General features: G+C 48.5%; 2 protein-coding genes across 4 annotated transcripts; both read right to left on the bottom strand.

Moving 5' to 3' along the window:
- Window positions 1-396: 396 nt before the first annotated feature.
- On the bottom strand, window positions 397-6,933 carry SNRPG (small nuclear ribonucleoprotein polypeptide G). 2 transcript variants are annotated; one of them, XM_040993253.1, is made up of 4 exons: window positions 6,817-6,933; window positions 4,319-4,341; window positions 2,664-2,788; window positions 397-584 (listed from the first exon to the last, which is right to left on the bottom strand). In XM_040993253.1, the coding sequence occupies exons 1-4, from the start codon at window positions 6,846-6,848 to the stop codon at window positions 534-536; spliced, it is 231 nt and encodes a 76-aa protein (XP_040849187.1). In that variant the 5' UTR covers window positions 6,849-6,933; the 3' UTR covers window positions 397-533. The 2 variants fall into 2 exon arrangements, with proteins under 2 accessions (XP_040849187.1, XP_040849188.1); XM_040993254.1 differs by having other exon boundaries at window positions 2,667-2,788; window positions 6,817-6,923.
- Window positions 6,934-8,003: 1,070 nt separating this feature from the next.
- Window positions 8,004-17,341, bottom strand: FAM136A (family with sequence similarity 136 member A). 2 transcript variants are annotated; one of them, XM_040993250.1, is made up of 3 exons: window positions 17,333-17,341; window positions 12,727-12,867; window positions 8,004-9,373 (listed from the first exon to the last, which is right to left on the bottom strand). In XM_040993250.1, exons 2-3 carry the CDS (start codon window positions 12,859-12,861, stop codon window positions 9,185-9,187), a joined length of 324 nt encoding a protein of 107 aa, XP_040849184.1. In that variant the 5' UTR covers window positions 12,862-12,867; window positions 17,333-17,341; the 3' UTR covers window positions 8,004-9,184. The 2 variants fall into 2 exon arrangements, with proteins under 2 accessions (XP_040849184.1, XP_040849183.1); XM_040993249.1 differs by lacking the exon at window positions 17,333-17,341 and adding an exon at window positions 13,407-13,532.
- Window positions 17,342-25,612: the final 8,271 nt, after the last annotated feature.

The following is a 25,612-nucleotide window of genomic DNA, read 5'->3' as shown; positions in this document are numbered from 1 at the left end:
TCTGCTGTGCTATACTTGGAAATTCCAAATGGAACACTATATCTGACCTCTGTCTCATCACAGTAAAAGTAGCATTATTTTTCAGGCTGTTGTGTCTAAAAAATAAAAATGAAGATTACAGTATAATTTAACTCCCATTCCTGCAATATTTACTTCAAAACTGAAAAAAATCTGAAACACTTCTGATCACAATCATCTAAGATAACCTACACCTGGAGAAGTCAGACTACATCAAGGTCAGTTAATAGTTCATGCGTGTATTCAGTGCTGAAAAAGTCCTTGGTATACTTCATTTACTAATGCATAAAACCCTTTAAAATCAGTTCCTCCAAGAAAACTTACATTGGAAAAAGAACTGGCGTTACTGTTCTATTTCTGCATTTACAACATGACACATTTTTGACTATCACAAAAGTTTATTAAAAAACAAACCAAAAAACCATGAAAATGTACATGTTCCAACTTTCACATCACACAATAGCAAAACAGGTTCTTCTGGAGAGGGGATCTGGATTTCTCTGCCGGAACACTCATTATACTCGTTCCAAGGCTTCTAACATGATGATACTATTTCCTCGTATTACCTAAGAAAAAGCAAATGTGAAAAATATGAAGACACCGATGATTCAAAACATTTTATAGTATTTATAATAGTATTTTTTTGGTATTACATATCAATTTGTGAAGCATAAGGATATCAAATAAATCTTTTGATCATGACATATATCTTCCAGCCAGGCCATCGCCATCTCATTTTACTTTCTACTCTGTATGACTCAAATGAACTTGCCCATTCCTGTCCTCAACAGGGCCAAACATTTATGGGAAAACAGGCACAGCAGAGTATCAATTTAGGGTGCAAGATAATGTGGCTCCATTTTCCCAGGCTTTGATCCTCTTGAAAGATACAGCTGTGTAACAAAACATGAACCCCAAACAGTTGCAGAAGCACAACTCTAGCAAGAGCTCCTGAATACACAGCACCCTCAAACCTAGGAGTTTAATTACATTCGTAATTAGTAGAGGTAACCTCAGATGGAGAAGTATCTCTGGAAAATAGGACAGGATATGCCACCGACAACTCTATGTGTGCCTCAGAAGGCAGATGAGACTCAGCACTAGCCAAGTGAACTCTTCCTCAAAACATTATGTAGTTGATTTGTGTAACACGTCACTGACTTGGACAAAGTCGAATAAAGGCAATGGAACAGCTAACACAGACCCAGAAGGCAGCAGTGATGGCAAGTGATCTGGAACCTCTCAAGTGGGAGACCTCGACTGATGTGCTGGCTGATTCTAACCTTAGCTTTTATAAACATTTGGGTAGTAAAGCAGTGAATGGGAGAGCTCCCTCCAACATCCCTAAGAAGGAAAACAAAAACAACAAAAACCCCAAAACACTCTTTATGAAAGGCGACTGGCAAATTATTCTCACCCTCCATTTTTTAAGATTTACTTTTTAATTGCAAAGTCAAATACACAGAGAGAAGAGAGAGAGGAAGATCTTCCACCCACTGATTCACTCCTCAAGTGGCTGCAACAGCTGGATGGGAAGCGGGGGCTGCCGGGATTAGAACTCCACCCATATGGGATCCCAGCGCATACAAGGCAAGGACCTTAGCCGCTAGGCTACTGCGCTGGGTTCCTTTTTGTCCTTGCCAAGATTTATTTATAGGAAGGGGAGATACAAGTATCTTCCATCTGCTGGTTCTCTCCCTAAATGGTTGCAATAGCTAGGGCTGCTGGGCCAGGAGTTTGATGCTCCACTGAGATCTCCCATGTGGCAGGTGTTTCTGCAATTCTAACTGGGTCTCCCACATGGGTAACAGCCCCACGCATTAGGGCCATCACCTGCTGCTCTCCTTCTCAGGTGCATTAGCAGGGAGCTGGATCAGAAAGGAAAAGCTGGGAACAAACCAGTGCTAACACACACACTTCAAGAGGCAGACAGAACTTTCCTTTGGCAAGTTTGCTCTAAAACGCCTACAACCACCAGGAGGATAACACTGGGAACTCAAGCTCACCCAGCTTAAAGGAACACAACCACTTCAGCCCTCAACCTCACTGATGGCTAGCCAGAAAGGAACTAGGAATCGAATTCAGGCACTCTTACGTGGGATACAGCCATTTCAATTTCTAGATCAAATGTCTATTCATGGATTACTTTTAAGTCTGTGGTGTGATAAACCAGAAAATCCAGGTTAATTATGTATAGAAATAAAAGAACAAAAACCAAAACACAGAATCTTTTGCCTGGCAGATTTCACAATCTGGGTAAGTGTTAGAAATGCAAAATCTCAGGGTCTACCCCTTAACTGCTGGACTTACTTGCATTTTAATAAGATACTCTGGGGTATTTGTATAGGTCTTGAGAGCTACCACTTTAAGTACTGGCTATAGACCTCCTTCATAGAACAAAGGTAAAAAATGATTTCCAACAGCAGTTTCAAGGCCTAGGTCCTTAAAATTTCCTGATTAGCTGGGATCCCTCCCCCCCAACAGAAATATCACACCCGATCGACTATCACATGTTAAACTAAACGCAAGTCCAACCTTCTGGGGTCTTCTGGGGTGATTCCAATTTAATCAAACAGTTTGATGTGAGAAAATTAGCACACATCCTAAAATATCAAATATCTAAGAAAAATCTTATTTCCACTTACCACCATTCCAATATTGTTCTGCTGTCCACTATTTGCCATCTCCACACATTCATCTATCACCAGATTCATGAAGGGATCAAATCCTCGCAGTATTCCCTGGACATGTCTGCCACCATTTAATTTTACTACAGAAAGAAGAAAAATAGTTTTAATAAATCTGTCTTTTATTATTTAATCATTAAAAATAAGGTGTGATAAAACAGATATTTGAAATGTTTGACCCACTTCACTACTAGATTAAACATTTTATATTTACTCTTACATTTCGTTTATAAGATTATGTGTCCAGTGTTTTGGTGTAGCCAGTAAAGCTGCTGCCAGTGGTGCTGGCATCCCACAAGGACGCTGGTTCCAAGTCCTGGCTGCCCCACTTCTGCTCCAGCTCCCTAATGGCCTGGAAAAGGTGGAGATGGCCCAGGTGCATAGCCCATGGCCATCCTGGCCATCTGAAGAATGAGCCAGTGAATGGAAGACCTCTCGCTCCATGTTTAACTTTGCCTTCCAAATAAACAAGTTCATGGTTTTAACCTTTACCCCACATGTGAGAACTAATTCAGTTCATTGTGGATTATTAAGTTGAACAAATTTGTGCTTTTTTACACGTTCTCAAGAAAACAGAAAAACTGCTTCTTGTCCAAGTACTCTGTAGCTTATTTATGGGAAAAATAGTACATAAATTTTTCCTAATTGCCACATATGAAACTCCCTTTAATTCTGTCAAAAATGAGGGAAGAATCATGAAATAACCAAAACTCTTTTTTTTAAAAAAGATTTATTTGTTTTTATTACAAAGTCAGATATACAGAGAGGAGGAGAGACAGAGAGCAAGATCCTTCATCCCATGATTCACTCCCCAAGTGACCGCAATGGCCAGTGCTATGCCGATCAGAAGTCAGGATCCAGGAATCTCTTCCAGGTCTCCCACACGGGTGCAGGGTCCCAAAGCTTTGGGCCGTCCTCGACTGCTTTCCCAGTCCACAAGTAGGGAGCTGGATGGGAAGTGGAGCTGCCGGGATTAGAACCAGCGCCCATATGGGATCCCGGTGTATTCAAGGCGAGGACTTTAGCCATTAGGCCACGCTGCTGGGTCCCAATAACCTAAACTCTTAAATTTGATAAATTTATTAAGTGCCAGAAATTCGGTAATTAAAATGGTCTATTTTAATAAATCTGGACAGGGCCTGGCATGATAGCGTAGTGGCTAAAGTCCTTGCATTGAACACACTGGGATTCCATACGGGTGCAGGTTCGTGTCCTGGCAGTCCCGCTTCCCATCCAGCTTCCTGCTAGTGGCCTGGATAAGCAGTCGAGGATGCCCCAAAGCCTTAGGACCCTGCACCCATGAGGGAGACTCTGAAGAAGTTTCTAGCTCCTGACTTTGGATTGGCTCAGCCCCAGCCATTGTGGCCGCTTGGAGAGTGAACCATCAGAGGGAAGATTCTCTTCTCTCTCCTCCTCTCTGTATGTCTGCTTTTCCAATAAAAATAAATAAATCTTAAACAAACAAACAAAAAACCCCCAAAAAACCTGGCTAAATGTGTGTGAATTAGAAGTTTTATATACTTAAGATTTCTATAAGCTCTTTCCAAATATTACGTACAGCACCAAAGGAAAAAAAAAAAAGACAATAATCAAAAGATAAAACATAAACTTACAAGACAACTTCTTGTCCATAAATCTGCAAAAGTGAAAAGGGTAAAGATTAGGTAACTGCTTAAAAATGCTAAGCATAAGTAAAACAGGTAAAATATTAAATATGATAGGAATACGAAATTAAGAAGAATAAAATCTGGTCAGAAAGAATAAAAGCGCAATGTAATAGAGGGAATGAAATTTCTTTTTGGGATGGGCTTTGGTGCAAAGGTGAAAGCACTGCCTGGGACCCTCCAGCAGTGCCTGGATCGGGGTCCCAGCTTTGCCTCCCATCCACCTTCTTGCTGATGCCTACCCTCGAAAGCAGCCAATGGAGTCTGAGTTTCCAGGCTTTGGCCTGGTCTGCCTCTTGCTGTTGGGGGCATTTGGAAAGTGAACAAGTACATGAAAGACCCCTTCCTCTTTCAAATAAATCAGAAACAAAACCAAAACATTTTTGGTCAATACTGTTGTTGCTTCACTGAGCTAATTTTTCAGGAGTGGATTCTATAATCATAGTAGAAAAACATTTTATAAGATCTGCTTATCTGAAAAGCAGATTTACAGAGGAGAGACAGAACGATCTTCCATTCACTGTTTAATTTCCAAGTGGCTGCACTGGCTAGAGCTGAGCTGATCACTTAGTGTGTGCCTTTGAGGGTTAGTACTTTTTCTAAGACTTACTCAGTTGGCCATCAATAAAAATACAAAGTTTATGAGAAACTGCAATCAGACGTTAATTTTTTCTGAAGTAATAACTTAGTCTATGGACTTGAAGTACCCACCTGTACAATGCCGTTGTTAACAGTACACAAGGGGCAAAGGGCTTCTTTCAGGTCTCCCACATAGGTGCTTTGGGCCAATCTTCACTGCCTTCCAGCCATAAACATGGAGCTGGATTGGAAATGAAGCCGGGACAAGAACCCGCACTCAACTGGGATGTCGGTGTGTGTAGGCAGAGTATCAGCCAGATGGGCCATTGTGCTGGCCCCCAAGACACAATTAAAAAATGTTTTTAAAGTCAAACTCCAGTCTTGGACCTTGTGGTCATTTGGGGAGTGAATCAATGGATGGAAGATCCCTGTCTTTCCCTTGGTTAGCACTTTCCATCCATTCCTCAAATGCTGCAAAAGCCAGAGCAGGGAACTGTCTCCAGGTCTCTCGTGGCGGCAGAGCCCCAAGCACAGATGCTGGAAAATCGAAGCGGCCAGGCATCAGTTTAACTTGTGTGCTACCTCAGCTGCCCACAAGCCTTCTGGGGAGTGAACCAGCAGACAGAAGGTCTCTGTCACAGGCCACAGAACAGCAGCCAGCACACACCAGCTTATTTAACCCTTATGTACTATTACCACCAGCATTACATATGTGGGTGCTTCAACAAGTCCCTAGACAACGTGTATTACTTAAAAAAAATTTTTTTTGCACCAGAATTAACTTTTGATTGCAGTTTCTCATAGATCTTGTATTTTCACCGACGGATACCTGAGTAAGTCTTACAAGTAATACACTAAGTGTCACGCTTGAGCAAACACACAGTTCAGTTGGGCTGGAGAACAGCGAATCAGATGTGGGAGCTGGGGGACTGACTGAGCGCAGGGATTTCAGATGCAGGGAGCACCTGATTCCCCACACAATTAAGCCAAACCAAGGCAAGGAGACGAAGGAGTCAAAGTTGTCTTTGTGAGGGAGAATGCATGGATGTGTGGGAAGTGGAACTACAGGGTCTCACCATTTCATCAGTGCCAGAGGGGGCCCAGAGGACACTCACACCATCTCATCAGCTCCCCAGTAAGACAACTTTCAGATGAGCATCTCAGTACACGATTTTCTGTTTGCTAACGTGTGTCTGCTCATTTAAAGCCACGAGAGAAGACAGAAAAGGTGAAGATGAAGTTCAACAGTGTGAGCAGGTGCAAGCGCTCAAGTTTCCGATCTAAAGGAACACTCTTCCTTAAACGTTGCTTACTTACACTCGGTACAAAAACAACTACCACCCACAATCTAATCAGCCTTCTCTGATCAGAAAAACCAGCCTTCTCACTCCCCTCCATCAAACCAAGACACCACGAGACGGCCAAGTTTAACTGCAATACAAGGCAGAAAAGGAGGACTTCTGGTAGCTCAAAACACACAGTTTCACGTTAGGTCTGCTTGTTTTGATTGCTCATATACAAGCACGCACGACTTGTTTCCAGAAAAGTCCCTTCTGGACTCCTGGGCTAGAACCCGACGCTGCACAAAGCGCGGCCTCCGGGTACCGGGCAGGGCTCGGCCGGGAGGGCAGTGGACAGAAGGCCGGGACTCGGAGCCGGGGAGGGCAGTGGACAGAAGGCCGGGACTCGGAGCCGGGGAGGGCAGTGGACAGAAAGCCCGGACTCGGAGCCGGGGAGGCCCCACCGAGGGGGGCAGGCCGCGCGTGGCCACCGCGGGAGCAGCCGAGGCAGGGGCCCTGCCGTCCGGAACGCCACGCGGGGGGTCCCGAGAGAGCCGCGCGGGATCCAGGGCCCTCATGCACACTTACTTTTTCAACTCGGGAGGGTGAGCTTTGCTCATGGCAGCGGCTCGGACGCTCACACACTCCTGGAAACGCAGTCGGCCTCCCCACGCTCCCGCCGCAGGCCCGGCGCTCGGCGTCTGACGCCACCCACCCCGTGAGCCAATCGTCTGTCCGCACAGGCCACGTTCTATCTCGCGGTACCGAGGCGCAGCCCGCGCGCCGCATCCGCCGGCAGCTTCCGGCGACGACGTCAGCCCTGAGCCCGGAGGTGCCTTCCGCCCTGGGTTTGTGCTCAGTGGGCAGTGTCCGCGTCTTCGTCTTCTTGAGGAACCGTGTCCCTGCACTAACGAGTGTACTAAGCGAGTTCCAGAGTGGGCCCCGGCATTTCTGTATCCCCCCAACCTCGCAGCCCTGGACACGCATTCCCAAGGATCCCCGCCGTCAGGACATGAATCGGCTCGGCGCCTCGGGGTCAGGCTGCTGGGCGCTGAGCCTCCTGGACACCAGGCGGATTCCCGACTGCGCCTTCCCTTCCAGCCACTGCGTTCCTGGGAGGGTGATGCCTCCATGTCCCCGGGGTTGCACTCCCGGCTCTGCCTCTGACCGCGGCAGGCATTTTGGGTAGTTAACCAGTGGACACGGCAACTCTTAAACACGTAAGAGGTTTCCCTACAGATGCTCTGATGAGGCACTGCTCTTGAGGGGCTGGCTCAGTTATTCAAAATAGAACAAGCCAGGAATTAGAAGAGATTTTGACTGAGAAGGCTTGGGTAGTTTTAAATAATAAGGTGTCGGTTTCCAAAGTTCAGTTCACTCCTAATGTTCAGGAATGGCCTTATGTAAGCACTCAAGGAGAAAGACTTAAATCCGTCCTGCATTTTGTACCTTTGGGTACTCAAAATCTCATTAAAATTTTTCCCAAGGACTCAAAACCACATACTTTTTCCATCACTTGCTGTTAGTGATTAGCTAGCATAGCCCTCCAATGATGTCCAACTTCTCAGCTCCCCGCTTTTTTACATCAAAGGACTTAAGATCACAGCCTGCCCTCAAAGCTTTTCCCATTTAAAATGAACAAGTCTTGCATCTGAACCATATAATACAAGTCATTTCTACATTTCTGGATATCTTAAATAAATTTCCACACCTAACAAGGAGAAACACGCTGAGAAAGTGACATTTACCGCGCAGATATAAGCACAGAAACATGATGAGGGACAAATTTAACCTTGTTTTATTTAAAACCAAACAATTAGGAAAATATATCACAGCATTCAAACAGTGAACAGATAAGCTATATTATCATTTTAGCAAGTCCTTATCAAACATAAGGTGTCAGGTTGGGGCACAACACTGCATCTTGCGAAGTCCCCAAACATGGCCTGTGCTGACGTGGGGCTGCCTGCCTTCGATCCCAGGCAGTTGGGGCTCGTCCTAACCCAAGTTGCCTTTTCTCTCATGGCCTTCCTGTTGTTGGGATTGTCTGCTTGGTGTTAATTTGGGGACTAAGTAAGCAATGCTGTGCTTGGCTTTATTCCACTCTTTTACACAAATCCACGCTTCCCCAAAAGCACAGTACTTCAGAGTTCTTTGATCACAGAGCCAAGAGACCATCTTTCACCGTTCATTCCCGGGTACCGTAATTACTGCTGTGAAAACGTTCTTCCCCTTCAAGGGGGAAAGTGCTGTGACAAATTTATCTGGTTACTCAGTGTGAGGGGAGCTGTGCTTCCTGTCCCCTGAGTGACATCTCCAGGATGGGATGCAGTAAGAATATCAGGAGATGGAGGTCCATGCCAGAAAAGGACACCCACAGGGGTCCTGCAAAATTTCTCCTGAAACTACTCCTCCTTCCAACTCCACATCTGAAATCACTGCATGCCCTTGTGTGTAAAAAAACCAGCCAAAGACCCGAAGAGGCAGTTTCCTTTTCTAACGCGGTGACCTCATGGATTGTGTTTACAGTGTAAGGACGATGGTGTGGTGAAAGCTCGGGGAAGCAGGATGCTGGCAGCCCACCGAAACCCGGGCTGCACCTGCCACCAGCACGCAGCCCCAGCCTGCTGCCGCCTACGCAGGTAAGGAGAATCTGGTGCAAGGAAGGCCCAGACTTGTGGCACAAGGGAGGCCCCACTCGTAGCACGGACACTTGGCATGTGAAATGCAGGCCTGGAAACACTCTCCTGTGCCGTCTGACCCGGGTTTTAGCACCATGTTGTTCACTTCAGCTCCAGGAACTGGAATATGAAGGAACTAGAGTCCGGAGGCAGATGACATGCCTTACACCTGCTGGCTTCCTTGATTTCCTTTATAAACTTCTATACAGAAGGACTAAGTTCCCGTTCTTTTTAAAACAGATTCCTTCCCTCAGCCCTGGTGGCCACTGGCACTTTTACTTCCCCATGTTCGAGAGTGCCTCCTTCATCTTCTTGGTCATGGTTGGGATGAGGTGCAGGTGGTCATCCACACACTTGGTCACACAACTGTCCAGCTGCTGCTTCACCTGGGACTCCTTAGTCCCCGCATCTATGGAATCTTTGGCTTTGTCATTGCAGTGCATGGTGCACCGGGCAAGGCGGTCCTACGGCAGGAAGAAGAGAGGTGAGAAGCCCGAGGCCACCTTTACTGAGTGTGGAGGGCAGGCCCTGTGCACCCAGGCTCACCAGAGAGGATCTTTATCAACCAAGGGAGACACTTCAGTATAATTAAACAAGACTGTCTACGCTGATACTAAAGGAGGCACTGGAAGGCTCCGAGAAATCTGAACAAGATAGGATTTTAGAACACTCTGTGAGGGGGCTGGCATTGGGGTGCAGTAGGTTAAGCAGTGGCTGCTGCCAGTGACATCAACATTCCATGCTGGAGCACTGGCTTGCATTCCAGCAGCTCCACTTCAGATCCAGCTCCCTGCTAATTCGCCTGGGAAGGCAGTGGAAAATGCCCCTAATGCCTGGGCCGCCTGCCACGCAGGCTCCTGGCTTCAGTTTGGTTCAGCCCCTTCTGTTGTGCTGTGAGAGGGATATGAGCCACTGGATATGATTCTTTCTCTCTAATCCCTGCCCTGCAGCTTCCTTTCAAACAGATACATGAAATCTTAAAAAGAAAAATAGAGCCATTAAATCCACCCCCTGCTGCTCTGGGGGACAGTGGGAGAAGACTGCTATGAAGGGAGAGGTTTATAGAGGTTACTGTTAGATATACAGAAGTCTTGATTTATTCATGCCTTTCCTTGCCACAGAAAAACAATTCATCACATTTTAACTGAGCATTTACTATGTGCCAGGCTCTTTTTTTTTTTTAAAGATTTATTTTATTTTCATTACAAAGTCAGATATACAGAGAGGAGGAAAGATAGAGAGGAAGATCCTCCATCTGATGATTCACTCCCCAGGTGAGCGCAGTGGCTGGTGCTACGCCGATCCGGAGCCAGGATCCAGGATCCAGAAACTTCTTCCGGCTCTCCCATGTGGGTGCAGGGTTCTAAGGCTTTGGGACATCCTTGACTGCTTTCCCAGTCCACAAGCAGGGAGCTGGACAGGAAGCGGTGCTGCTGGGATTAGAACCAGCGCCGATATGGGATCCCAGCACGTTCAAGGCGAGGACTTTAGCTGCTAGGCCATGCTGCCAGGCTGTGCCAGACTCTTATAACGTTCAGACATACAGTTATAAGTCTGAGAAGGTTCTTTCCCTTAGAAAACTTAGATTTCAGCGAGGGAAGAAACACAAATTTCTGTGCAGATGGGGAGGACACAGTTGGGCACATGCACCTGGGATGCAGACTGGTCTAGATGGAGAGCACGAGTGCCAGACACTCCAGTTGACAGTCACAGCCATGAGACCAGAGAAGCAGTGGGAAGCACAAGGACCAGGCACAACAGGGCACTGCAGTGCCTCGGCGGGGTGGGAGTGGGGGAGAGAAGAGCCAGCCAGGGCTGGTCCAAAGGGAGGAACACCCAGCGGGAGGTGTACACAGTATCAGCAATGCACACGGGCAGAGTGAGATGAGGACCAAGAGTGATCCCTGATGTAGCCGCTCAGGGGTGGTGACAAGGTCGGCTCTGGCACAGTGGAAGAATGAGTGTGTGCTTGGAGTGGACGGAAGAGGATACAAGGACAGAGCTATCCAGCAATCCAAGGATTGAATTCCCAAAGACCTCATCTACAAAGGATCTCCAAAAAGTTCACGGGGTGGGGGGTGCAGGGCATCCTATATGGGCACTGCTCATGTGCTGCAGTTCTACTTCCCTTCTGTCTGCAAAAAATTATGGGGCCCGGAGTGGTAGACTAGTGGCTAAAATCCTCTCCTTCCACATGCTGGGATCCCACATGGGTGGCAGTCCATGTCCCGGCAGCCCGGCTTCCCATCCAGCTCCCTGCCCATGGCATGGGAGAACAGTCGAGGGTGGCCCAAAGCCTAGGGACCCTGTACTCACATGGCAGACCTACTTTGGATCAGCTCAGCTCTGGCTGTTACAGCCTTCTGTGGAGTGAACTAGTGGATGCAAGATCTTTCTGTCTTTCTTTCTCTCTCGGTAAAATCTGACTTTCAAATAGAAACAAATCTTAAAAAAAAAAAAAAGCTCATGGAAAATGCACAATGAGAAAAATGTGCTCTTGATAAACTTTAAAAAGTTTGTTTCTTGAAAAGCATAGAGAGAGAAAGATGGAGACTAACACGGCTCTCCAGTCTGTTGGTCCACTACCCAAATGCCTGCAACAGGCACGTCTGAGTCAGACGGAAGCCAGGAGCTTGGAGCTCAATCTGGGCCCTCCACCCGAGTGGCGGGCCGAGCACTTGGGCCTCCCAGGGTGCGCCTCAGCAGGATGCTGGGATCTGGAGTGGGACTGGGACTCAAACCCATGTCCAAGCAGTACCAAAGCGCTCTATCAAATGCCTGCTCCAAACTAATCTTTGAATTCCATTTCTTCTGCAAATTTTTATAAAAAGATTTACTGGCAAGTCAGATTTACAGAGATGGAGAAACAGAGAGAAAGATCTTTCATCTACTGGTTTGCTCCCAAAGTGGCTGCATTGGCCGGAGATGAGTTGATCCGAAGCCAGGAGCCTGGAGCCTCTTCCAGGACTCCCATATGGGTGCAATGTCCCAAGGTTTTGGGCTATCCTTTCCACTTTCCCAGGCCACAAGCAGGGAGCTGGATGGGAGGTGGAGAAGACAGCACATGAACCAGTGCCCAAAGGGTTTCTGGCGGATACAGGGCAGTTATTTAGCCACCGAGCCGTTGTGCCAGGCTCAGTCACTAAGTTCTAGAAAATAAAGATACTTAGAAGGAGGAGTAAAATGAAGTGGATTTCAATGCAAATGCTCCCTGCAGGTGACTGCTCTGCAGTGACGGGAGTCGCTCTGTACAGCAGGCAGGGCCTGGAGCAGAGCCGGTGTGTTAGTGCACAACTGTTCCTAAGGGCCTGCGCTAATGCACACCTCCTCATGACTGCCCGCTCCACACTCCTGGGGATGCTGATATTTTAAAAATTAATAGCAGCTGGTGCTGTGGTGTGGTAGCTTAAGCCTTCATCCGCATCTCATGTGAGCAAGGATCCTGGCTGCTCCATTTCCGATTCAGATTTCTGGTAATGTGCCTAGGAAAGCAGTGGAGGATGGCTCAAGAATTTAGGCCCCTCCACTCTCCATGTGGGAGTCAGGGAAGAAGCTGTTGGCTCCTGGTGTGTGGCCATTTGGGGAATGAGCCAGTGAATGGAAGCCTCTGTCTCTCTCTCCTCTGTAGATCTTCCTTCCAAATACAAATAAATACATCTTAAAAAATATTATATGGTTCAACTCACAGCACTTCCAGGACTTTACCCAGAAAACCCCATGAAGACTGGGGTTTGAAGACCACAAATGTCAACACAAGTAAACCCAGGCGCTTGGGAACAGATGTGCAAGGAGCAGAGCTGGGGCCCGTTTCTCTCACCTGGAACTTCTCCAGTTCGCTCGTCACCAGGGCTTGGGCTTGAGCCAGGGGCATATGGCAGCGCTCGATGCACTGGTGCACCTGCTGCATGGATGCCCGGCTGTCCTCGCAGCAGCCGGCGCTGCACTGGAACATCAGGCCCTGGGGAAGGGGGACACGGGGGCCCCAGTCATTGAAGGCCAGGTTTCTGCACTGCAGGGTTCGGAGGTCGGCCACCTCCACGTCCACTGGAGGGCAGCCGGCCAGGGGAGACCCACAAGGAGCTGAGGGGGTCAGGGCAGAAACGCCCATAACTCCGCACACGCGTGACATATGCGAAGCGGAGTTCGGGTACCGCAGAATCGGGGACGACCCGGCCATCCTGCGTGCCAGGCGTCCTGGAGTTTTCACCTTTCTGGTGGATCACCTTGGCCGTGCCCTTTCAGGGCCTCGGGGCACACGGAAGGCGGGGGTGGACCCGCGCCTCACGCCGGGACCTTCCGCCGCGGACACCCGCTTTCCCTGGCTGGGCGGGGTAGGAAACAGCCTCACGTGCGGTGAGGGCGTATGGAGTTCACCCGAGCAGCGCGGGGTCGCCCAGACCGGGTCTGCGGGAACGGGGGACAGGCGGCGGCCGAGGGAAGGTTCCCGAAGTCCAAGCGCCGGGGAGGGAGAGCCCTGCCCGGTCCCCGCGCCGCTACCTGCATCTTGCGGATGTTCTCCCTCTCCAGATTCTTCACCATAGAGTCCACGGCTTCCTGCACGCGGAGCTGCTGCAGCTCGGCCATGGCGACCCGGCGCTGCGCGGCAGCGGCACCCGCGTGGACTCGGCGCAGGGCCCGCCCCCTCACCGCCAATTCCCGGCTGGCCGTGCGGCCGACCCTTCCTGTCGCCGCCGGCGCCGCCTGGCGTCCGCGCACGGAACTGCGGGCGTCCGGCTCGGCGGGCCGGCTCGGACCGGCTCGGACCGGCTCGGACCGGCTCTCCCGCCGTCCCTTCTGAAGCTGCTGAGGGGTTGTGGGGAGCGCCGAGACTGCCTGCCTGTCTGCCGCCTGTCTTCCTTCAGATTTATGAAGAAATGTGTAATTAGCAGACGCATAGATGAATTATTAACGAACCTCGCCAGTTCCTAGTCAGTTGCTGCGCTGTTTCTCCTTCTCCCTCCATCCGGACCGTCCATCTGCTGTCAGCCGCTGTTGGCTTCTTTGACTGCGTCTTGGGCGCTTTGTCGGTTCCATTGCATTGTTCAGTAGTCTGCCACAGACAGGCCGCCCGGCCCGCCCAGCCCTCCGTGGGTGGAAGGTGGTGTTTTCCAGTTGCCCGCTATTAGGAGCCAACTGGGTACCCAGCACATCCTTGAAGAGGGATTTTCTAGCACATTATGTTTTCTTTGCGGTATCTGGAAGTAGAATTGTTAGGTCATTGGGTAGAGGCATGTTTTTGCATGCTTTTTTTTTTTTAAGATTTATTTTCATTGGAAAGGCAGACTGACAGAGGAGAGACAGAAAGATCCTCCGTTTGCTGATTCACTCCCCAAGTGGTCACAACAGCCAGAGCTGAACTGAAGCAAAGCCAGGAGCCAGGAGCCTCTTCCAGGTCTCCCACTCAGGTGCAGGATCCTAAGGCTTTGGACCATCCTTGACTGCTTTCCCAGGCCACAAGCAGGGAACTGGATGGGAAGTGGGGAATCCAGGACATGAACTAGTGCTCATATGGGATGCTGGTGCCAGCCACTCTATGCCTTTCTAATAAATACCTAATAGCATAACTATCATAAGCAATATAAATTATTAATATGCCATACCACAACGTAATGGTAATAAATGCCTAGTACATAACATAAATAAATTAGTATTACAAATAGTAAACAACAATGAGGCACTTATATGCCCAGGAGGATCCAACTCCTTCCTGAAAGGGTTCTGACTGGCACGCCTAGCCCCAAATGTGCTGTCCTATGTTCTCTTTCAGTGGGCACCTGCTAGGCATGGAATGTTGTGCCTGGGGCCTGGGCACTTAGAAGGCCTTCGGTGGAGAACGGGCAGGTGCTGTGTTCAGTGTGTTCTGGAAGGGGGCTGCTGGGTCAGGCCAAGAAGGATACCATGTTGGAGGTGGATCGTGAGTTGAGCTGAGACCAGTAGGATTTGCTTGGCGCACAAGTGGGCGAAGAGAAGGCCTTGCCGAGCATTGGGTGGGGTGCTGCTGTGGACAGAGGCTGAGAGAGCTTGAACACTGGGGAGCTCTGGGGTAGCCAAGGAGCCGGACAGGTGAATATGACAGTAAGGAACGGTCTGGTCCCTGGAAGGTAGGCATTTCCCACCGTGGCCACCAGGTGGCAGGAGAGTTCCGCTGGATTCCTCCCAAGGTCCTTGGAGGCAAGGATGCTCTGCAACTCCGGGACCGCTGTTCAGGACTGGTGACCGGTAACGCCAGGCTGGGGCGGCTCCCGGTGGCAGCTGGCAGGAGCGGGACCCCGGGGCTGGGACAGTGGGCCCGGTAGTGTGTTAACCCTCTGCTGGGATTCTCTTGTTGAATGCACATAGTGATCCCGTGAGGTAATCCACGGTTCTCCCAGCAAAGGGAGTCCGAGGGAGGGGAAGGCAGTTAATTGGAGGAGCGACCTAGCACTTAGAAGTTGCTGGAGCAGGGCTTCCAGTTTGTGAGAAGGAAGTGTAGGACTCTGCTGGATGAACTTTGTGTTTGCATTTCTGACTCCACATGCCCCAGAAAGCTTGTCCCCAGTGGCACAGTTTTATAGCAATTTCCGTCTTTGTCCTTTATTCCTAAGATGTCCGGCTGGATTTCTCCTGGGAGTGCCCTGTGTAGGAGCCCTGTCAGGTACACTGAGCAAGACAGCCTTGCTAGCTCATGTGTATTTTCATGAGTGGTCTTTAGTTTATGAATAAGGATTCCTGACGTCCACTTGGCTTGGTGCTTGGTCCATTTTCTGTTGTTTTGCCAGGCACGTTAGCAGGGAGCTGGACTGGAAGCAGAGCAACTGGTATTTGAGCTGCCATCTTGTATGGGATGCCAATGTTGCAGGCCATGTCTTTTTTTCCTTTAGATTTATCTTCTTTCTTTCTTTCTTTCTTTCTTTCTTAGGATTTATTTTTATTGCAAAGTCAGAAACACAGAGAAGAGGAGTGATAGAAAGGAAGATCTTCCATCTGATGGTTCACTCCCCAAGCAGCTGCAACAGCCAGAGCTATGCCAATCCGAAGCCAGGAGCCAGGAGCTTCATCCTGTCTTCCATGTGGTGCAGTGTCCCAAGGCTTTGAACCATCCTTGACTGCTTTCCCAGGTCACAAGCAGAGAGCTAGATGGGAAGCAGGACCACCCAGGATTAGAACAGGCACCCATATGGGATCCTGGCGCTTGCAGGGTGAGGACTTTAGCCACTAGTCTATTGCACCGGGCCCTAAATTTGTTTTCATTTGAAGTGCAGAATTACAGAAAGAGAGAGGGAGAAAGAGAGAGAGAGAATCTTTCATCTGCTGATTCACTCCCCAATAGCCATAGTGGCTGGAGCTGGGTCACCTCGAAGCCAGGAGCCAAGAGCTTCCTCTGGGTCTCCTACATGAGTGCAGGGACCCAAGGACTTGATGTATCCCCTATTGCTTTCTCAGGCCACAAGCAGGGAACTGGATTGGAAGTGAAGCAGCTGGGACTTGGACTGGTGCACATATGGGATTCTGGTGCCACAGGCAGAGGCTTAGCCTGCTGCATCTTGGTAACAGCTCCAGGCAATGTCTTAAGTCCTGTGCCATGGCATAGACAAGGACTGAAATTGCAGTATGAAGTGTGAAGATGTGAGGAGGTCCTAGGATAAGAGCAGGTGGCAGTTCCGGAATGGTTGAGCAACCCAGGAGCAGAGGAGGCATACATGCTGCATCCCTGGCAGGTGACCAGGCTCCAGCAGGTGCTGCTGGCTGCAGGGTGGACCTGGGGGAGCATGTCAGGCAGCCCCCAGGGGAGATGCAGGGCTCAGTAGGTGCTTCCCCAGAACAGCCTGGAAGCAGCTGGGGCTTGAGATTACTCCAAGTACCTCCTTCCTGAGGGAACTGCGTAGTGGGCTCTCACAGGCTAGAGAAGCACAGAGCCAGCTGGGCAGAACTTTGGGTTGCCAAAGTGACTATTAAAAATTATTTTGTTTTTAATGTTGTTTACATAGTTGGCAAGGATGCACACCCATGGGGGCCACTGGCTAGGGTTGGAGGGTCTTCCCTGGAGGAAGGTGGGTGGGAGAAATGCTTCGGTTTTCCTTCTCTTCCCTTTGCCCCTGTATGTGAGCGGCCAAGGTGCTCTGAAGCAGTTGTAACCCAAGAATGCAGACCTCCCTCCTTGCAGATGCCAGCCTGGACAGCTGCCCCCAGTGGCGGGGGCACCAACATCCACACTGACTGGGTTTATGTTTCTGCCAACCAGCACGAGGGAGCTCACGTTAGAAATTCTGGCCTCTTAGGCAAGGTGGCTTTCTTGTACATCTGAGAGCGTGGACAGAGATCTGTGTTAGCTATGTGTGTGCCCTGCTGGTGAAGAATCAGTTGGCAAAAGTGCCCTGCTGCATGGGCATCAGGAATTAGGAACCTGTGAGCTCTGGTTTAGGCACCAGCAGCAGCTGCCGGACCTGACCTTCGCCACGTGTGTTCACCTGTATCTTTCCAAGGCTATTGCCATGAGAGTTCTGCCCTCCAAGCTTTTGAGACGTTTTACATGATAAAGCTGGTATTTATAGTTCTGTCTTACTGTTGTCTCAAAGTCCCTGAAAGGAAGGGCTGGGCCCGTCAGGATCTGCTTGTAACCCCTTTCCACACTGCTTAGCCCGTGCTGGCCGTGCTGCGTCCTTAGAGTTACACACACCATCTCTCTCCCAGCCTCTGGCCCAGGTATGGGCCACATCTCTGAGATGTGCTGCCCTCCTCTCTGCCTTGTGGCTTCCTGTTTGAGACGTGGCTATATGTGCGGTGTTTTCTACCACCTCTTAACCTGAAACCCTTTGGGTTCCCCTGGACAGCAGGGGTCTCGATCTCATGTTTTTTTGAGTCTGCAGGGAGCACAGGGTGAATGCAGTTGGTTTAGTCTGAGCACCCACGTGTGCAGAGTGATGTGGCTATGGCAGACGGGACACATTCTCAAGGTGTATTTATTTATTTTGAATAAGATAGACAAAATATAGTAAACCTCCTCTTGAGACTGCTCAGTAATCATTGTGTCCTTTAACTAAATCTGTTTAAGAAGCAGAGAGAGAGAGAAAATTCTCAGCTTGGGGCCCGGCGTGGTGGCGCAAGTGGTTAAAGGTCCTCGCCTTGCACGCCCAGGATCCCATATGGGTGCCGGTTCTAATCCCGGCAGCCCCGCTTCCCTTCCAGCTCCCTGCCTGTGGCCTGGGAAAGCAGTCAAGGACAGCCCAAAGCTTTGGGACCCTGCATCCGCGTGGGAGACCCGGAAGAGGCTCCTGGCTTCGGATCGGCATAGTATCGGCCCGTTGCGCTCACTTGGGGAGTGAATCATCGGACGGAAGATCTTCCTCTCTGTCTCTCCTCTCTGTATATCTGCCTTTCCAATGAAAAAAAAATAATAAAAATAAATCTTTAAAAAAAAAAAAAAAAAAAAGAAAATTCTCAGCTTGTTGACTCTCTAGATGCCTGCACTGGTCAGGGCTAGGCCAAGACAGATGCAAGGATCTATGATGTGAAGCTGGAGTTCACTGTCTCCCACCAGGAGGCAGGTGTCTGATGACTTGAATCATCACTGTACTAGCGGGGAGCTGGAGTCAGCTATGAACCCAGGGTCTCCAATGTGGGACCCAAGTGTCTTAATCACCAGGCCAGTTGTCCATCCTGGTTCCTTTTCCATCCATATATAAACACATACATATATATATATATTCTTTATAAATGTATATATTTATTTATTTTGAATTTTGAATTATGTGTTACAATTTCGTATAGACTTGGATTTTCCCCCAAACTCCTATCCCCTGACAGATTTTCCCCATTTTACTACAATTGTATAGTCCTTCATAAGGAATCATAATTTCATCAGTCTTATTTAAGTGCACCCCAACATTGCTGGTACAGACAATGTCAGACAGTCCAGCATCTGCTGTTCGATTCTTTTGCAGCTTCTTTAGCATCGATTTCAACACAACACACACACATCATCAAGAAGTGTTTGCTGCTTAAATTAGCGAGTGGGAAGGTGGCGTCTTACCTCCAAGTTTGCCTGGTGAGTGGTGTGGCCTCTGGCCTCCTCTGTGTAGTCAGGATGATCCTGTGTAACTTGATGAGGGGCGCTTGGGAAAGATGGGACAAAATCAAGGCCCTGGTGGGAGATGAAGCATACTGGGAGGGAAAGTGGGTTGGGGCAGGGACAGCCTTGTTGGAACCCGGCTGGCAGCTGCTCCCAGCTCAGCTGACCCCTGGATCAATAACTCTGGCAAAGACCCGTCTTCTCTGGGCACAGGTTTCTTAATTTGAAAAATGAACAAAGGCAAGGCAGATTCGTACTCCTTTGCCAGTTTCAGAGAAGAAAGGAGAATGGAGTACTTTCAGGTTTCTGGAAGAAAATCTCTTCAATGCAAAGGATTATTACAATGAAATCATTCAACAGATGAACCACTGCTTACTGGAGGGCAGCAAGGCGAGATGTGGGAAGTGTTATGATTCATTTATGACACGTCTGAGAAGACTAATGGGGTTTCACTCAAGCAGCTTCTCTTCCAGGCCCTACATGCCAGCCACGCTGTGTGGCACAGAGCAAATCCCCCTGGGAAGGCTTGGCGCCTAGTTCCCAGGGGTAGTACAGATGGGTAGCTGTGGCTTTTGACACGTCATCAGCAACAGGCTCATGAATTGGAGACATGTCTGGATTTGAATTCTGCCCTGCTGTTTACCCAGAATGTCACTATTTATTGTTATTAATTACTATTATCACTTAATGTCACTATTTGATGTCATTGGTTAGTACAGTAGTCAAGCTTGATGATTTAACTGCCTGCTTCATGAGGCGCTCATTCTGTGACTTTAACTCTTAGCTGGTGCCTGTCTCCATTCCAGCCATGCAGACAGTGGAGTCCTTTCTTTATCTGACAGACATCTTGGTATTTAAAAAGCAGTGTCTTTGGGGGAAGATTTTTTTTCCTCTAGGTTAATTGTCATCTGTGTCTTTGATCAAATATAACAGAATTTAAAGGTATTCATTAGCTTTAATTTTTTTAAAGAATTTTTTTCAAAAGTAATTTGGGGACACAAATATAAAGTATTGATGATGATGTTATTTAAGTCTCAACAAGCTTTGCAAGTTTAGATTTCAAAGATCTGCTTATTATAGTATAATAAACTATGTCTTGCATTGTCTCTAGTTGGGACCAATTTGTTGCAAATGGTGGGATTTCATCCTTTTTGATGGCTGAAAGATATTTACTTTTAAATTCCATTCTCTGCAAACTTAAAAGTGTGTATTTATTTGAAAGAGTTACAGGGAAAGAGAGGGAAACACAGACAGAGAGATCCTCCACCTGCTGGTTCGCACCCCAAATGGCTGCAGTGGTTGGAGCTTGGCGGGTCTGCAGCCAGGAGTAAGGAACCTCTTTAGGCTCTCCCACATTGTCGCAGGGGCTCAAGCGTTTGAGCCATTCTTCGCTGCCTTCCTAGGGAACTAGATCAGAAGTAACCAGTTCCCATAGGGATGCTGGTGTGGTTTGGCTGGCTGGCTGGCAGGTGGGGGGGGGGGGCAACTTGTGCTTCTGGGGACCAATTTGCTGCTTTTGGAGCAGCCCATGCTGGCCCCTCTTCTCCGCTTCCCCAACTCCCACGTGACCTGCCTTTGTCCTCAGCCAACTTTGGGGAGAGTCCCTCCCGCTCCTCCTTGGTACCCTGGGATCTTGCTTGCCCAGTAGCTTAATCTGCTATGGCACAGTGCCTGTATCAAGTGTCTTTTTCAAAACATTATTTATTAAGTTTATTTATTTAAAAGGGAACGAGAGAGAGGTGTCATCCATCTGCTGGTTTGTCCCCTAGGGTCTGCAATATGCAGGAGTGGATGGAGCCCAAACAAAAAGCCAGGAGCCTTCCACTTAAGTGATGGGGACCCACAGACTTGACTCATGTACCTGCCTGGGCTAGAAGCAGAGGAGCTGGGTGGTACTCTAGTAGGGGAGGTGAGTGGCATCTCATGTGTCCATGCCCACCCAATTGTATCTTTTAAAATGTTCTTATAAAACATCATTCTAATATTCATTGTAGGGCCCCATGCAATGATTCAGTGGTTAAATCCTTACCTTGCAAGCACTGGAATCCCACATGGGTACCAGCTCCCATCTCAGTTGCATTACTTCATATCTAGCTCCCTGCATGTGACCTGGGAAAGCACTAAAGGATGGCTCAAAAATTGGGACTTGACACCCATGTGAGAAAGCCAGAAGAAGCTCCGGGCTCCTGGCTTTGGATCAGCTTAGCTGTGGCTGTTGTGATCACTTGGAAAGTGAACCAGAGAGTGAAGATCTTTCTCTCTCCTTCTCTTTGTAAATCTGATCTGCCTTTCCAATAAAAGTAAATAAATCTCTTTTTAAGAGATGTACAGAGAGAAAGAGAGACAGAAAGATCTTCCATTTGTTGTTTCATTCCTCAAGTGGCTGCAATAGCCAATACTGAGCTGATCCAGAGCCAAGAGCCAGGTGCTTCGTCTTGGTCCCGCTTGTGTTGTGTGTAGGGTCCCAAGGCCTTTGGCCATCCTTGGTTGCTTTCCCAGGCCACAAGTAGGGAACTGGATGGGAATGGAACAGCCGAGATATGAACTGGTGCCTATATGGGATCCTGGAGTATGCAAGGTGAGGACTTTAGCCAGTAGGCTACAGTGCTGGGCCCAGTATACAGGAATCTTAAGTGGTATCTTAACTGTTTTGCCAAGTGCATACTGTTCCAACAAACTTGTAAGTGCCTTATGGTTTTCCTTTCCTTTCCATTCCTTTCTTTTCTTTTTTTCTCTCTCTTTCTTCCTTCATCCCTTCTCCCTCCCTCCCTCCCTTCCTATCAATGTGTGTCTTTTCACAAGTGTAAGTGTGGATTTACATTTCTCACTGTGGCTGGTGAGCAGTTGAGTTTGGAAAGTCTGGAGCTGAGGCACTGCATGGGTCACAGACACAGGTGCCACTGAAGACACTGTCTTCAGTTTCAGCCTAGGGTCGAGCTGCAGGCTCCACTCTGTTCTTACCTGCCCCTGCCAGTCTGTCCTTCAGCGGCTTGCAGTCTCTTCCTCCAGTTTCCATTCTATCAAGTGTGGGCAATGCTATGAACTCCCAGGGGCATGGTGGCAGGCCAAGGATTAGAGAGGTAAATAATGATTATGGTGGTTGGGAATCCTGTATTTCCTTCTCCCCGCCCCTCCCCCCTTATTCCTTGTGGTTGTCACAACAGAAACAGTGATGGTGAAGATAATAATTGTGGAACCTGCTGTGGGTTGGAGGTCAGCAGGAGTGCTAAGGAGCCCCAGGAGGCAGTCTCCTGGGGGCAGTGTTGGTTCAGTTGGAAGAGGGCACACACTCCAGCCAATGGGTTCCCAGGCTGTGTGCAGTGGAGACCCATTGGGGAGCTTTGAATGAGGTCTTTGGATCTGTGCTGGTTTGGCTTCGGTGTTTCCTTTTTATTTTATAAAAAGATGGGACTCAGTTTTTTTTTCTTTCTTAAAAAAAAAAAGTTATTTATTTTGAGAGAGGGAGGGAGAGAATGATCCTACCTGCTGAAACAGGGAAACAGGCGGGAGAGAGGAGTTGGCCTTGAGAGACTGGATGCCAGGGACCCAGCTGCTTGAGCTGTCGCTTGCTACCTCCCAAGTTCTGTGTTAATAGGAAGCTGGAGTCAGGAGCCAGAGCCGGGTGTTGAACCAGGGCCCTTCCAAATGGCATGGGCGCCTCTTAACTGTCAGAATGAACACCCAATCCAGAGATTCAGTTCTCATCTATAAATTGAGCAAGAATGGATTACACCAGCTCTATATTTTTCATCAACTTTGCACCCTATGAGTTTCTTCATCAGAAAGACTGAGAGCCCCTGGCTGTTTGGGAAGCACATTTGACAGACAAATATTGGAGAATGAGATGGGAGGAGAGATTGACTCTGAGACCTTGGTAAGACTGACTGGAGGTGAAGGAGCTGCCCAGCTCAAGGGCGTGAGAGGCAGAGGGGAGATAACACTGGGTTCCTCAAAGGTCTGGGGACAGGGAAGATTTTTTTTTAAAGATTCATTTATTTTTATTGCAAAGTCAAATATACAGAGAGGAGGAGAGACAGAGAGAAAGATCTTCCGTCTGATGATTCATTTCCCAAGCTGCTGCAACGGCTGGTGCTATGCCGATCCAAAGCCAGGGTCCAAGAACTTCTTCCAGGTCTTCTATGTGGGTGCAGGGTCCCAAGGCTTTGGGCTGTCCTCGACTGCTTTCCCAGGCCACAAGAGGGAGCTGGATAGGAAGTGGAGCAACTGGGATTAGAACCCGCACCCATATGGGATCCTGGTGTGTTCAAGGCGAGGGCTTTTAGCTGCTAGGCCACGCTGCTGGGCCCAGGGAAGATTTTTTTTTTTTTTTTAAGAATTTATTATTTTTATTGAAAAGGCAGATTCGCAGAGAGAAGGAAAACCAGAAAGATCTTCCATCCACTGAGTTGACTCAAAGCCAGGAGCCAGAAATTTCTTCTGGGTCTTGCACATGGGTCCTGGGTCCCAAGGCTTTGGTCCATCCTTTACTGCTTTCCCAGGCCACAAACAGACAGCTTGATGGGAAGTGGAGTAGCCAGTGAGCTGGTACCGTATGGGATCCTGGCAGTTGCAAGACAAGGATTTAGCCACTAGTCCATTGCACTGGGACCAAGATTAAAAAAAAAAAAAAAAGGATGGTTTGGATTTTTTTTTTTTTATTGGAAAAGCATATTTGTAGAGAGAAGGAGAGACAAAGAGAAAGAAAGATATTCCATGCTCTGGTTCACTCTCCAAATGACTGAAATGACTGGAGCTGAGCTGATTCGAAGCCAGGAGCCAATAGTTTCTTCTGGGTCCCTTGCATGGGTGCAGGGTCCCAAGGCTTTGGGTCATCTTCCGATGCTTTCCCAGGCCATAAGCAGGAAGATTGACTGGAAGTGGAGCAGCTAGGACATGAACTGGCACCTATTTGGGATGCTGGTGTTTGAAGGTGGAGGATTAGCTAGTTGAGTCTTGTGCTTGCCCCAGGTCAGAGTTCTATTCTTTGTGGTTTGACCATCATGTGTTTGTACACTCAGTCTCTGTACTGTTCAGACAGGGCATAGCAGGTTGTTACAAAGGCAAGCCTCCTTCTATCCCTCCAACTCATCATTTCTCCCTAGAGAACAGAGTGCTTGAGTCTCTTGGAAATGTGGCAGGGTCCTTCATGTCTCAGTGACATAAAGAGGGAGCCTGGAAGAAGTGTTTGAAGACAAAGGTGATATAGGTCCTTTTGGCTCTGGTTCAACTATTTGAAGGAGGGGAAGTAGGCAAAAAGTTGGAAAATCATATGGAATTGGAAGTTGGAAAAACTTCTTTGTTCTCTGAACATTAAACTGAATTGAGAGAGAATCCCGTGTTCTTGTTCCTTGGAGATGGGGTTCTCAAGGCCACCTCTGTGATTGCCCAGGAGACAGTGGCACAAGTCAGCACTGACCTACCTGTCCTGCAAAGCCCAGCCTCATGGGATAGCAAGGACCTACCCCACGGCTCTGAGTTTCTGGAGCACTTGTTGGCATACGTTGTTTTTGTTTTTTGTTTTTTTTCCATCTCTTCAATCAGGATCAGCTTTGTGTGGTTACCTGACTGTGAGCCCTAAAAGCAGAAATCACACCTTTGCTCTGAATCCCTTTGGGAACCCAGAGAAACCTTGCACGCAGTAGGCTTGATACCTGCCTGAGGAGTCATAGATTGTGCTAAGGGGAAGGTGGGCCAGTTAGTCTGTGAAAAATTCAGGGCAGAACAAATGCATTGCAGCCTGTAGCTGCCACACTGTTACCTGAGCCCTCTTAGTTCATCAGATTGATGGAGGAGAGCTCTCTAGGAAGATGTGAGGTGTTTTCATTTCTGAGTGCTTTGATTTCTTGCACTTTTGCCAAAGTTACCCAAGATAATATCGGCTACTCCACCTCCTCAGGTTGTGCTAGCTGGGGTCATCTGAACCTTAAAATTTAAATAGATTTGTCTTGGTCTGCACCTGCTGGGGATTCTTCTCCATATTCTCAGAGTCTAAGATGCTCCCCTTTCCTCCGTGTGATCCTGGTTGGAATCCCCTTGCTTTTGTAGTGGCATCTGTTGTGGTAGGAGGGAAAGTACCTCATTCATTTACACACATCTAGCTTGCTATGTACTAGGTGGTGTTGTAGATACTTGGGGCTGTCAGTCAGCTTTTTGCTACTACAGCTAAAGTTCCAGAGAGGGCTTCTTTGGATGGAAGAAGATCTGTAGGGTTCACTGGTATGGAAGTTTACAGTTCAAGATGGTGCGGCCCCAGGGTTCAGGTATCTAGTGGGGCTGGAGAGTGACAGAGTGTGATGACATGGTGAGCCAGAAAGCACAGATGCAGAGGAGGCTCTTTTCTTTTCTTTTTTTTTTTTATTACAAAGTCAGATATGCAGAGAGAAGGAGAGACAGAGGAAGATCTTCCATCTGATGATTCACTCCCCAAGTGAGCGCAATGGCCAATGCTATGCCGATACGAAGCCAGGAGCCAGGAACTTCTTCCGGGTATCCCATGTGGGTGCAGGATCCCAAAGCTTTGGGCTGTCCTCAACTGCTTTCCCAGGCCACAAGCAGGGAGCTGGATGGGAAGTTTGGAGCTGCTGGGATTAGAACCGGCGCCCACATGGGATCCCAGGGCGTTCAAGGCGAGGACTTTCGCCGCTAGGCCACGCCA

The sequence above is a fragment of the Ochotona curzoniae genome, unplaced genomic scaffold (assembly GCF_017591425.1).
Source record: "Ochotona curzoniae isolate NIBS_2020 unplaced genomic scaffold, NIBS_Ocur_1.0 contig_883, whole genome shotgun sequence".
Taxonomy (NCBI): Eukaryota; Metazoa; Chordata; class Mammalia; order Lagomorpha; family Ochotonidae; genus Ochotona; species Ochotona curzoniae.
This window is presented reverse-complemented; position numbering and strand designations above follow the sequence as displayed.